Genomic DNA, 14,333 nt, shown 5'->3' on the forward strand with positions numbered 1-14,333 from the left:
CTTGTCGGCAGCAAGCCAGGTACATGTTAAAAAACCCACGCGGGAAGGACTTTCATTAAACTGCGAGGTGCAGTTGAAGGCGCTGATTTGTGCTTGTGCTTGTGAACTTGTCACAAATGATAGTAACAATGTCGTTTTTAGAAGAATGTGTAAGATCATTAATGTAAATTAAAAACAGTAGAGGACCTAGGATAGAACCTTGTGGTACGCCATGTGTAATAGAAGAAAAATTAGAGGATTTTTATAAACTACATGTACATATTGAGAGTTTTGTTCTAGTTTCCGAGTGGTGAGTCAACACACCAATTACTGAGCTGGGAGACATTGCCAGGCATAGTGCCAGGTGGGGGGCATAAATCGAAACTTAAAAAAATAAAAACAAAACCATCCAAATGAAAACGAATAGTGCCATGGGCGGTCCGATACCGGACGGTTAAACGTTTGACTACAGCACTTAGATTAATGTCTCGTCAGCGGAAGATAGTGCTGGGGCAGAGATTTGAACCCTGTACCTTGTGGTTCACAGTCCGGAAATTATTCTCTAGACCACGACACCTCTACATGTAACATTAATAATGATAATAATAATAGGCATTTCTATAGCGCCGTCTGTCTAGAAATTTTATTCCGGGGTGCATTTATTATTACCCTGGCTTTAGCCTAGCTGCCATTACAGCGCTCCAGCATTTCACAAGGAATTGATTCCTGCCAGGTACCCATTTACCTCAACTGGGTCGAGTGTGGCAAATGAAGATTAATGCCTTGCCAAAGGACATATAGAAAATGAGGACCCTTACCATTCTCCGTTAAGGGCATGGTTCCTCCTCTGTATGGCTTCCGTAGATACGCATTCAGCCCTCGGAACACGCTCACAAGGCTGTTTGTACCGTAGTGGTTGATCATTTCCTGCAGAGGTGGAAATGGAGCATTTGAATGAGTGTAAGGCTACAAGACATCAGTAAAGAGAGTTTATAAGATGATGAAGAGGATCCAATTCAAATAATGGGTTGAGAGCTTACACGTGAACAGGCATTTATTTTGCCTAACACGTTATTTTACTACGGACCGGTCATTACCAAACACTAAGGCAACTCACGCAATTTTACTTCGAGTTGCAGTTGAACGCGCCGATTTAATAATAATAATAACATTAAACATTGCTGTTGTAAAAACCAAAGATGGCAGAATAATCCAAGTCCAATTTAAAAAAAAAAATTTAATGTTTTATTATTTTTTATATTTTTTTGCGGCAGAATATTCGAGTACGAGAAATCGTACTCGAGCAGTTGTCAACATTGCGGGTACTCGGGCATTCGACTACTCGTCGCAGCCCTACCAAATATACTAATGACCGGTCATTAGTAAAATCATGTTCTAAAACATTGTTTTATAAAAACAAATAAAACATCATCTCATAAAACAAATACTACACATCATTTTGTTCAGGCATTAGTAAAATTACCCAGACCTGGTACCTTCGAAACAATCCAAACGCTGAGGCAATGTGTGAATGTTCCAAAGGTACCTTATGTGGTTAATTCTTACTAATGCCCTCCTTGCTATATATTATCTGTATACTAATGACCCAGTTAGATTGGAACGTGTCATACGAGAGGAAAAGAAGAAACAACAAATAAATAAAACAAAAAACAATAGTTAGAGAGGTGGAGAAAGAAGGTAGAGGGGCAGGAGACAGGGGAACAACAAACATGAGGAGTAAAAGAAGGAGAAGGTGAGAAAGAAAGGGAAAAGAAGAAGAAGAAGAAGAAGAAGAAGAAGAAGAAGAAGAAGAAGAAGAAGAAGAAGAAGAAGTAGTAGTAGTAGAAAAAGGAGGAGGTGGAGGAGGAGGAGGAGGAAGAGGAGAAGAAGAAGAAGAAGAAGAAGAAGAAGAAGAAGAAGAAGAAGAAGAAGAAGAAGAAGAAGAAGAAGAAGAAGTAGTAGTAGAAAAGGAGGAGGAGGAGGAGGAGGTGGAGGAGGAGGAGGAGGAAGAGGAGAAGAAGAAGAAGAAGAAAGAAGAAGAAGAAGAAGAAGAAGAAGAAGAAGAAGAAGAAGAAGTAGTAGAAAAAGGAGGAGGAGGTGGAGGAGGAGGAGGAGGAAGAGGAGAAGAAGAAGAAGAAGAAGAAGAAGAAGAAGAAGAAACAGGGGAAGGAGGAGGAGGAGGATGAGAAAAAAAAGGAGAGAATACAAAATGAGGGATGGCAAAGAAAAAGAAGGAGAAACAGTAGAAGATTAGAGGAGAAGAGGCTACTAGACTTAGTAGGAGGAGAAAGAAGGAGAAACAGTAGAAGATTAGAAGAGTAGAGGCTACTAGACTTACTTGTAATGAAGAGAAGGTTGTTTGTTCTGCTAGTCCAAATTGATTGTTCTCCATCACCACCTTCATATGCTTGATATTGCCTTCATGTCTACCATTACAAAAACAAACAAACAAACAAACAAACAAATAAACAAACAAACAATCAAACAAACAAACTCTCACAAGTCAATGATGCCTTCCACAATCAAAAAGGGTTTAACAACATTTCATGAAAACAAATTTTCCTGATTGTCCCTGATTTTTTCTCCAGATTTTCTCTGATTGTTTCAAATACTTCCAGGATCATTATTTCCAGCGATTTTCAGCGTGAAACATTTTAAAAATGTATATACACAGTAAAGATTTTAATTTTAAAAAATGTTAACAGACTATCTTTTCTTTTTGTGCCATTTCATTTGCCTGTTTTTTTCCCTGATCTGTGATTTTTTTCTCAATTGTGTTTGCTGCTATCGCCTCAAGCATTCTTGCTTATGATAGTTGGCCTCTGCATTTATCTTGATTATTTTTACTTACCTTGATACGTTCAAGCTTTCAATTATGCATTTTCTATTTGTGTGTATTTAAGTTGTCATTCTTTATGTAAATCAATTATATTATATACTATTATTGTTATTTGAATGTTTTATATTTGATTTATCAATAAATGCAGAAACATCTGCTATAAAAAAAATAAACGTGTATGTAATAATGGATACATTAAAAAAAAACAGCATACAAAGAGATTGCGCGAGGACGCTTGGAATAAAACAAACCAAAAATACAGGGAGAAAACGCTTGTCATTAGGTGCGTTTCAGCTTCTCTTCAACTTATCCACAGTCTGACAATCGTTCACTGATTCCTGGGGGGGGGGGGGGGGGGGGGGTTTCACAAAGACTAAGATAGAATTTAAGTTGGACTTAACTATAGCAGGTCATTCATGCCACTGTTTGCTCTCGCCATTTTAATACTGGCATTGGTCTCTACCATAATATGTATTAGATGTAATTTTACTTTGTCACTGATGTATACCTTGTAGAAAAGAACTTGCAATTAGTCTCTTGGGAAACAAATTTTTTTAATGAATTAAACCATTTAAAGGTATTCACCAGTTTTGGAAACGCCCCCCTCTCAAAAAAATTCTTATCATTTTGATTATTCCAGAACCTTGCAGTACACACCAATACTTATATGCTAGATGATCAACCTTTTCTGATCGATTCGACAACATTTCTTTCACAATGCAATCGCCTGACCAGAACTGGTCTTTATAAAATAAATTAAATACCAGAGTAAAAAAGTTTAGAATGGGGATTAAAGGGATCCGGTAACTTTGTCTCAGATTCTGAAAACATATTCTGGATTTAGCTCATGATGCAATGATAATTATAATCCTTTAGGTCAGTCAGGAACCCCAGGACTTTTACAAGCCGATCGCCGGTCTGATTATCAAGATATTTATGATTGGAATTACAAATTTTGAAAACCGTTCGCCTGACGGTTTTCATAACACTACAGTCTATTGGGGAAAACGAGTATGGTAAAACCGGTCACTCAAAGATTTTTACTTTTTTGAGGCACTTCTTGATCATTTTGAAGCGCAATTTTTTTAGGGCTTTAATATTACACCATGTCACAGACACTAATAACACGTAGGGCCGTGTATCTCAGATTTAACATTGTTAAACGATCCCTTTAAGGAGAGAAAACTTACTCCAAGCTGACAGCATATCCTCTCTTACTCTTCCTGAGTAAGAAACATCCAGGCTTAGTTATGAGCAGGTCATTGGCTTTATCTCTCTCCATCTCCCCAATAAACCTGTTATATAATATTGGATGGTAGCAGGGAAGAAGAACAGAACAGGAAAAAGAATGAACAAGAGCTACAACACAAACCGAGGGGAAATATTGGAGAGAGGGACTAAAAGAAAAGGACTAAGAGTAAAAAGTATAATTGTAATTATACAACTTACTCCCAGATCCTAATCAAATGATTGGTCATGCGCAGTCATGTGTGATCTATTTAATACTGAGACTATCACACTTTTTTTATGGAAAAGCGTCCAATAGTTTCCATACTATCACACGTTTTTTAGTACATCTACATCACGGGTGGCCAACCTGCGGCCCGCGGAGCATTGAAAAAGTAATTATAAAAATAGTTAATGAATGAAATGCGGCCCGCATAACAGCGATGAAATAGAGTAAAACATTTACACACAGCTATCTCTATTTCCATAATTTTTTTTCATCATTCACAACATATTGATTCGTTACGTGGCTTATACAAAACTCCTCAAATTCCCTTTCATTACATTACATTAACGACATTAACATCACTCGCCGTGTTAATTTCAGTTTGTTATTTCCACATGCAGTAAGCTTTGTAAATATACAAATAATAACAATAATAATAATCTTTTAAAATCCACTCCAAATTTTATTAAGTTAAACCGAAAATGGAAATTCTTTTTGCCCAATCGATCGTGAATCAAGAAATATGTTTGAAATGCCATACTTGTCTTAAAACTAACAACCCTTTTCTCCCGCCGTTTAATTTTTTCATTAATCTTAATCGTGGATAGTCCCCTTATATTCTTTCTGCTGTGTCATTGATTTTGTTTGAAATAACAACCAACATGGCATCGATTTCGAGACGTGCGAAGACAAGGAAAGTTTCTGATGAAGACAGAAACTTTAAATCGGATTGATCTCTGAAGTATTTCTTCATAGAAGAGAAAGGTAAACAACTTTGCCTCATATTTTGTCAGCCAGAAATCACACTAAAAAAGTAAGCCTGATTTTGTTCGACTGATTTTGTTGTTTGCAAAATTGCAGGTGTGTACATGAGTGTGTGTGTGTGTGTGGGGGGGGGGGGATTTCAGATTTGGTTTTGACGGGGTGTGCCGCTGAAGCCTCGTAACCTCTACCCATTTTTAAGGGTTGCCTTGTTTTGGCAGATTTTTGTTGAAAGTAAAGCCTATTTTATAAAAATTTCGGGTGTTTGCATGGCTAAAACCCTGAATTTTTTTTAAATAAATTTTTTGAAAACACGGACCCATATTTAGGATATTTCTGTTAAAAATGGGACCCAAGTTTAGGGATTCTCTTTGTAAAAAAGGTTACCCAGTAGAGCGGCACACCCCGTATGTCTCAATATGTGATTACCCCCCCCTCCCCCCGGGCCTGGCCTACGGCCCGCCAAGTTATGACAATCGTTAGATGTGGCCCGCGAGCTTTAAAAGGTTGGCCACCCGTGATCTACATGATGCAAAGTAGTGCGCGTAGAGTGCTTACTGTGTGTGCATAGGCCTATTCTCGCGAAGCACTATGCGTAAATGGGTGTAGAGGTAAGTGCGCTTACTAAATCTATGTTTGCGCACTAAATTAAGCCTTATTAAACTCGAGATATATTTGTCATCCATACTGTCACGAAACAATCTTGAATGAATTCTTTTTACATCAAATAACAAGGATCTAGGAGTTTTGTTGTATAAAACAAATGATGCATGTTTTCATTCGTTCATTATATGATCAACCCGCCCTCGTTGATGCTGTGTGATCTTGCGATAGACACACACAGCCTCAACTAGAGTGCAGATAGATCGTATAATGAACTCATCCAGTAGAAGGAATATAATAAGTAACATTTCATACAAAAATTACACATTTTTTTCATCAACCTTCACCAATGTTACTGAGTCACTTTCAAGATAAACTTTAGTACTGGTAATGCGATTGCATTGTGAAAGAAAAGGTATGTAAAGGATCAGAAACAGTTGATCATGTAGCATGTAAGTATTGGTGTGCAGTGCAAGGTTCTGGAGTCATCAAAATAATAATAAATTTGACCGAGTCTTGGTAAAGTAACAATCACTGTACACAGAAAGCTATATATGGGACAACACACATGGTGTCAGGGCTAGTACTACCTTGATTTCCTTGTCTTTCTATGCTCATTACTCAGCCAATATACATTTTCTTCCAAAATTGTTTGACACGTGTCATTTATTTGTAATCTTGAACATTCAGTGTAAGTTTCGTTTGATTCTGTGAGAATTAATTTTCTTTTTTTTACCAGAACTGGAGTTTATCTTTAAGCCTTTCACCTCTGCAAAAGTGCATTCAAAGTGAAGCAAGCGCTGCGATGAAAGAGCCTAGAATTGAACGACTTACCAAGGGTATTGAAATAAGTCTGATACTTCGGGTGCTTTTGGTGTTTGCGTTGGCGGTTGTTGTCGAAATCCTTGAGGGGGAGAAATATCAACTGGCTCATAATTCTCCATCTGAAGTGGGTTTAAAGAGAAAGGTTGAATACAAGCAGGGTGGTTAGCTATGCATACATCAAATATTTTGGAAATTTATATTATCAATATAAAGAAAACAATTAGCGGACAGTGAGGCAATGACGTCACAGACTCATGAGTGAGTTGCCAATTTGTCTTGTGATCTTCAAAGTTTTCTTTAGTAGTTATCCGATTTTGCTCAAACTTTTTATGATTGGTTTGTCTGACTTTTCTGCTTCTATTGAAAGTAATTTTTTTTGGAGTGGACTTGCCCTTTAATTGTTCACCAATAGAATGCCAGGTAGTTTTGGGAGGTCAATTCAGTGCATACAGCTGTACCCAAAATATTTTTTAAGTAAATGTTATAATTTCATTTTGAAATGCAATTTTAAAATTAAAGAAAAAACAAAGCCTTCCAAAACAATGCATGTAAGCTGGGACCCGTTTCACAAAGCCTTTTTTCAATGACAAATGACCCAAACTAGTGACAAATCTGCTGTTAACCAATCAGAAGCACGGATTTCAGTAGCTTATAACAAGGACTGTCACTTGTAACTGATGACAAGTTTTGTGAAACGGGCCCCTGTTGTGCATACTAACCAGGTAAACTGATGGTACAATCCCAATTTGGTTTGGCGGGCTCAGCATCTTGACTCGCTTCCAGTCACTGCCGATGTTCTCCAGCACGACCACCTGCGATCCGCCCGACACGATAAGAGGCTGTTCCCCGTTGGGAGGCATCGGCGCACCCTTGTAGGACCTGGAGACCCTGAGCTGTTGGCCGGTGAACATTGAGGGCGCGTTGGATTTGCCGCCTGACTGGTCCTTGCAGTAGGAGGTGTGGTTGGAACTGATGCACTCTTTGTGTACCGAGATACCGCACGTCGTGCACTTGTACCCTTGGAAGAACAGGCCTCTGTAATAAATATGGGTGAACCAAAAGGTGATGGTCACTATTGTTACCCAAACTGCATCAGGTAACATTCCCAAATCTAGACTCTCAGCAGCTGCATCACAGACATGGAATAGCATCCCCCTTTCCATAGGGAAATTACTTGTCTTGCCACCTTCAAAAGATCCCTCAAAACTTACCCTTTTCCCAAATGACCTATGAGATCTACTTCCTGTGAGACTTTTCATATATTTGTATTTGTAGGGACTATGGTACTTATGTATTTTAGAGCTCCTAAATACATGTATTCAATATTATTATGAACACATCTTGTGTCAGATGACACTCTTTAATGGCCTTTTCTTATCTTTGATCTGTCCATATAGCTGCAAAATGTCTTACGACTGACAAGAGAGGAAAGTACATGTACATGTCTATGCTTTTCCGTAAAGATGTTCAAAAAGTGGACCACAAGCCTTTTAGAAGTCCATGGTATGGTAACTGAGGATGAATGCCTTACTAATGGGAACAAGAGCATCAGCTGGGTTTTGAACCAGCGAGTTCCTCCTGGGAGGTTTCACTGTTTGTTCCTTCATACAATAATTACCCTCGTGCTTATAGATGATAAAATATGATGTTACCTGAGAAGTTTTGAGCATGAATCGCACGTTGTAGACTCCTTGAAGGATGTGTATTCTACTGTGTGTCCCTTGGTGGTCCTTGGAAGGATGTTGTCCCTAAGAAACAAAATAAGAAGAGTGATAAATGGAACAACCATAGTCATTTTAAGGCCACAATAGAGGGTACAAGGCGAGGGTGAAAGAGAAAGAAATAAACAGAACAAAATAGAAAAATGGGTCTCCAAATGGGAGCTACAATACATATGTCATCAAGTTATTCACCAAAACTTATTCAAATTCGATGCTTATTTCTTCAGTTCCAACAAAGTATTTTTACCACTGAATTTTGAATCTACAAAGTATCTTCAAAATGGTGCTTTGAAATTGACTTGCATGCTATACAACTACCAAGTTTCATGTAGCCTAACAAATACATAACATCATTTGGTACTATCCTTACAGGGACTGCTTGGTTTGACCAGCTGTCAAAAACTATCTGTTGTTACCAGAACTGGCTATTTTTTGTAAATATACAATATATGTCCCCTCCCCCTCCCCTCCACTGCCCTCCTCCCCCATCCCCCCTCCCCCCTCCCCCCTCCCCCCTCCCCCATCCCCCCCCTCCCCCCTACTGCCCCCCCCCAAAAAAAATATATATATATGTCCCCTCCCCCCTCCACTGCCCCCTCCCCCTCCCCCCTCCCCCTCCCCCCTCCCCCCCCCCCCACCGCCCCACCCCCCCCCCAAAAAAAAAAAAGTGTTTATGTCCAAATGATGATACTTACTGGGCAAGGCGAATTCCTTCCACCCATCTCAGCATCATCTCTTCAGTTTTACAGTACACCTCAATGTTGCTCCTGGAGCCAGTCTTGTCTTTTGCCGTCAGATGAAAGCAGAAGTTCCACTTTAAAATACAATTCACGAAAGTAGGACTTCAATAATATGTAAGTGCAGTTAAAGATAAAGGTGAGTTCTGGTAATGCAATTGCATTGTGAAAGAAAAGGTGTGGAATGGATCAAAAAAAGTTGGTCATGTAGCATGTAAGTATTGGTGTGCACTGCAAGGTTCTGGAGTCATCAACATCATAATAAATTTGGCCCAGTCTTGGTAAAGTAACAAGCACTGTACACAGAAAGATGTATATGGGACTACACAAATGGTGTCGGGGCTAGTACTACCTGATTTTCTTATCTTTCTATGCTCATTACTCAGCCAGTATACATTTTCTTCCAAAATTGTTTAGCACATGACATTTATTTGTAATCTTGAATATTCAGTGTAAGTTTCGTTTGATTCTGTGAGAATTCATTTTCTTTTTTTTTACCAGAACTCAAGTTTATCTTTAACAACTTTGTGATCCAGCATGTGACAGTGACAATGAAGGTAATTTACAGGATAAAATAATTAAAAGTAATTATTGTTTGGAAGATGAATTTATGTCTTTACCAAAATTAGTTTCTGATTTATAGTGTCGTATATTTAATGGGAGGAGTTTATTCAAGAATTTCTTAGCTACATGTATAAGTGATTTTATTCATTTCATTTAGTTACACTTTTTCATTTAGTTACACTTTTTCTATTTATGGTTTCACAAAAACATGGATTCAAAGTAATAATAACTAGAAATATCGCAATCTGTATTGCCGCGCAATGCGAATGTATCCCCCGGCAGTGGCAGCGATTTTGTGTTATCCTTATGTGGAAGGAGGGACAAAGATTCCCTCTCCTCTTTGTGAAACAAAAGGATGACGTAGAGATTGCCGCAAGTGGCTCAGACTATTGTCAAGACTAGGAGCAGCATCACCAAAACAATAGGTGTGTAGATCAGATTATGATGCATATTTATAGAAAACTTGAAAGAAATGTGATTTGCATAGCAACACAAGATATTCCTTTAAATATGACCTTTGACCCTACATGTATAAGAGATGGAATACTGGGGGGTAGCAGCACCAAATTTGTGGAGGTCTAGAGTAAACTATAATGAACCTTAATACAAATCTGAAAGAAATCTGTAGAAAAATGTGACTGGCAGAGTGCATGCAAAACAGCAAAGAAAATATAACAATTGAACCCATGAAAAAGATGGTGCAATTGATGAAAAAAGTTCCATTTATACACCTCCATACAAAATTTGAAAGAAATCCGTAGAGAAATGTGGCAGTTAGAGCGCACACTAGAGTGCACACAAGACATATATCAAAATATGACCTTTGACCCTATAAAAGACGGAACATTGGAAGCAGCATCACTAAAATCTATAGGCTTGTAGATTATACCAAGATACACCTTTGTTCAAAATTTGAACAAAATCCCTTTAGAAATGTGGCCTATAGAGCGCACACAAACAAAAATATGGCCTTGTACCCTATAGAAGGCGGAACACTGGGGGCAGCATCACCAAAAGTTATAGGTATGTAGATTATACCAGGATACACCTCCATACAAAATTTCAAAGAAATCCATCAAGAAATGTGGCAGTGAGAGCGCACACAAGAATATGACGCGGCGGCGGCGGCGGTGTAACGCTGCTGAATCCAAAGTACCCCACCGGCATACTGGCGGGGGATACAATAATAATATAATAATATTTAATTTTTATATAGCCACCACCATACACCCATTTTATTTCATTTAGAAGGATATTCATTCATTCATTCTGATCGTATAAGTGGTAGAGGAGGAGGAGCGGCTTTTCTTGTTTTGGACTATTTGGATTTTACAAAATAATATAATGATATCCCATTGGAATGCGATGGTAATGTATGTTTTTTTATTGAAATTATTAATAAAAATGGAATTGCATGTCAAGAAGAAAAATAATAAACTTAAGTATCATAAAGCTCACAGCAAGATAAACAAATTATTGAAAAAGGCACGCAAGGCATATTATGCACAAAGATTCAAGAAGACACAAGGTACCGGTAATATAAAACAAACATGGTTTGTAATAAATGAGATATTTTGTAAATCTAGGAAGACTTTGCCTTCATATTTTATAGTAAATGGACAAAATATATGGTGGTGGTTATTTTACCTGACTGCTGAGAAAGCATAAATGCATGATCCACATGATATTAAAAAATTCTTTTAATGATTTTTTCATTGATATTGGATTGAATATATGCAATACAATTCCTGTAAATAATATTGTAAATTATAGAGATTTCTTGCCTGAACTATGTGCTGTACCTTTATTTTTGAAACCTGTTAATGCAAATGAAATAACTACAATCGTGCAATCATTTAAAAGTACTCAAAGTTGTGGAATAGATCATTTTAATCTATACATGTATGTAATTAAGAAAATTATTGATTATATTTTAGAATCTCTTATTCATATTTTTAATACATGTATGTTTTTATGTACAGAAATAATACCATCTGAAATGAAAATGGCCAGAGTCACTCCAATGTACAACATGATCATGTTCATAATTTAAGTAATTATAGACAAATCTCAGTTTCACCATTTTTTCCAATTTTTTTAGAACTCAACAGACAGAGTGTTTTAAGAATACAATGCAGATCATGCAGGATATTTGCATACATAATGCTACTTACCCGTCCACTTCTGCCACTTGGTAAGTTATTCTCCACATTGTACTGGGTTAGGTCAATGGTGTCGTTGTACTCATGGCTCTCCTGGCCCTGTAAATATTCAATTCAATTCGATCCAATTTTATTTCACATCTCTTTAAAAATTCATCAGAATATATTCAAACAAATCAGTATAAATTAAACAATATAAATATAAAAACATTCATTGACATGGTACTATGAAAGAAGGATGAAGGGTGGTGGATGTGAGGGATCAACAAAGGCCTGTCAAGGCTAATCCGCTATTATATTACCACACTTCAAGAAAAAGAAAACAAATATATTAAACCCGGTACATCAATATCGACATCGACATCAAGTCAGATACTTTCTATTATCAGGATGAGAGAAAAACTTGTTCCCCTTAAGCATTTTGGACCATGTTTAATGGATATCCATTAATTCAATCAGCCGTCGAATGGATGGATTATGACACTAATCTACTAAAGTACAAACTTGAATAGAACATTGTAAGAATAACATTTTTTTTTAATTATCTTGAAAAGAAGCTGATTATATAAAAAGAAATACATTGTTTTCCAAGCAGCTAATGAAATAAGAAACTTCCAAAAGGCTGCTTATAACCTTTAACTGTATAGCGAAAATCGTACATCAAATTTTGAATTCAATGCTAGGTATTTTTTCTTCACTTGGTTCAGGGGGGTGTTTCAAAAAGACTAAGATTGACTTTAAGTTGGACTTAACTATGGCAGGCCATTCATGCCACTGTTTTCTCGTACCATTATGATGCTTTAGATAATATATTTTCCTTCAATAATGAATCATCTAAAAATGTATATTCTGTAGATTTTTTTACCATGATTTGTACATCCTTTGAGAGACCGATGCCAGTAAACGGCGAGAGCAAACAGTGGCATGAACGGCCTGCCATAGTTAAGCCCAAGTTAAAGTCGATCTGAGTCTTTGAGAAACAAGCCCCCCCCCCCCCCCTCAAGTTTTCAAGATGTGGATTCTTATAATCAACAGGTAGTTTGTTTGCCTCCGTCAAGTATTCAATTAAAGATGTCAAAGTTGCTGCTCGGTGTATGCCTGGTTAAAATCAAGTTCAAAATAAATGGACCAACCATTTTTTTCATTAAAAAAACTTGACATAAAATCCCTGCATCAAGTTTAACTTTAGGTGAAATACATGTATGGGCCTTATACAGGAAATCTTAGAATGTTCAAAATATGATATACAGTAAATAATTGTATTTGATAGGTTAACATATGTCTTAACGAAATTTATGATCAACCGTACATGGTTTCTGAGAAAATAGAACAATTAATCAGACTCAAAGATTTGTTTATAGAAAATCATTACTTTCATACATTGTCTTACTCTTTGGCTTCTTTGATGCCTAAAGATACATCTACTAGAAAGAAACCATAACATATCTTATAAATCCCTCTTTTCTAATTTTCTATGCTTATGCACATTTTTCAATTTCTAGCTCAAAGTGTTCAAAAGAATTTGGATCTAAAAAAAAAAGCTATATACATGTATACATTGTTCACATAGCATTCCCACAATCCTTTCAAGCCTCCACAGGGGGGCGTTTCATAAAACTTGTCATCAGTGACAAATTACAGTTTTTGTTATAAGCTACTGAAATCTTTGCTTCTGATCGGTTATCAGCAGATTTTTCACTGATTTTTGTTCTTTGTCATTGAAAAAAGGCTTTGTGAAACAGGTCTCTGGATCTTTCACAGTTTGCTCATACATTACATAACAAGCTATGTCTACATGTTGTTTTTTCTCTTCGCTAAATCCAATTATGATAAGGTAAGGTATTCATGTTATCTGCAAAGATAGTACAAGGTTTATCAAGAACCTATCTTGTCTATACTCAATCTACCCACTTAAAGGTAAAGACCAGTATTGGAAACGCCCCAATTTCAAAAAATTTAATTGAAGCTCTCATTACCAATCATGTGAAAGAATGTGTTTTGACTAATACATGATGATAAAAAATTTGCCGGGAAACCGACTACTAATTCATATATTTGGTAAATTTGGTTCTCTCATGGACTGTGAGAGATATAGGGTAGTCCCATATACATCTTTCTGTGTATAGTGCTTGTAACTTTACGAAGAATGGGCCAAATTTCTTATCATTTTGATGATTCCAGAACCTTGCAGATGCTAGATGCTAGATGATCAACCTTTTCTGATCGATTCAACAACGTTTCTTTCACAATGCAATCGCATGACCATAACTGGTCTTTACCTTTAAACATGGGTAGCTTGGGATGCAAATATCTATTTGTGTTTATGTATACTGTGTATTTATCTATTATTTTGTTTCTTAAAGAGCAAAGCTAAATTAGAGGTTTCTGTATTGTAGATATTGACAAGGATATTTTGAGTGTTTGACACTGACTGGGTAAATGCATAAACTACAATATTTGACAAGGAAAACAACAATTAAACATCAAAACAAGTACTATATTGTAAAAACAGGTCACTTCACAACACGCCAACCACTAGAGTACATGTCATCAATTCATTTATTGTTACACATTGGTGGGACATTGAAAGGTAGCTCTTAATACAAGGAAGGAAACAACAATATTTCATATCAGAGCAATTTCACATGGGTGTTAACCGTGTTATTAATATAATTTGTACATTGTGTA

At 36.8% G+C, this 14,333-nt stretch overlaps 1 protein-coding gene across 5 annotated transcripts in view; it reads right to left on the reverse strand.

The window, feature by feature from the left end:
• LOC582411 (guanine nucleotide exchange factor VAV2) overlaps positions 1 to 14,333 on the reverse strand; it is a 66,188-nt gene that overhangs the window by 6,318 nt on the left and 45,537 nt on the right. For all 5 annotated transcript variants that reach the window (XM_030997427.1, XM_030997428.1, XM_030997431.1 and 2 more), the window contains 8 exons: positions 11,658 to 11,744; positions 8,878 to 8,996; positions 8,114 to 8,209; positions 7,181 to 7,496; positions 6,471 to 6,580; positions 4,009 to 4,113; positions 2,318 to 2,405; positions 798 to 906 (listed from right to left, as the gene is read on the reverse strand). In XM_030997427.1, the coding sequence (XP_030853287.1) occupies positions 798 to 906; positions 2,318 to 2,405; positions 4,009 to 4,113; positions 6,471 to 6,580; positions 7,181 to 7,496; positions 8,114 to 8,209; positions 8,878 to 8,996; positions 11,658 to 11,744 (1,030 nt within the window). The remainder of the gene's footprint in view (positions 1 to 797; positions 907 to 2,317; positions 2,406 to 4,008; positions 4,114 to 6,470; positions 6,581 to 7,180; positions 7,497 to 8,113; positions 8,210 to 8,877; positions 8,997 to 11,657; positions 11,745 to 14,333) is intronic.

Source organism: Strongylocentrotus purpuratus, unplaced genomic scaffold (genome assembly GCF_000002235.5).
Source record: "Strongylocentrotus purpuratus isolate Spur 01 unplaced genomic scaffold, Spur_5.0 spur5_scaffold_4, whole genome shotgun sequence".
NCBI lineage: Eukaryota > Metazoa > Echinodermata > Echinoidea > Camarodonta > Strongylocentrotidae > Strongylocentrotus > Strongylocentrotus purpuratus.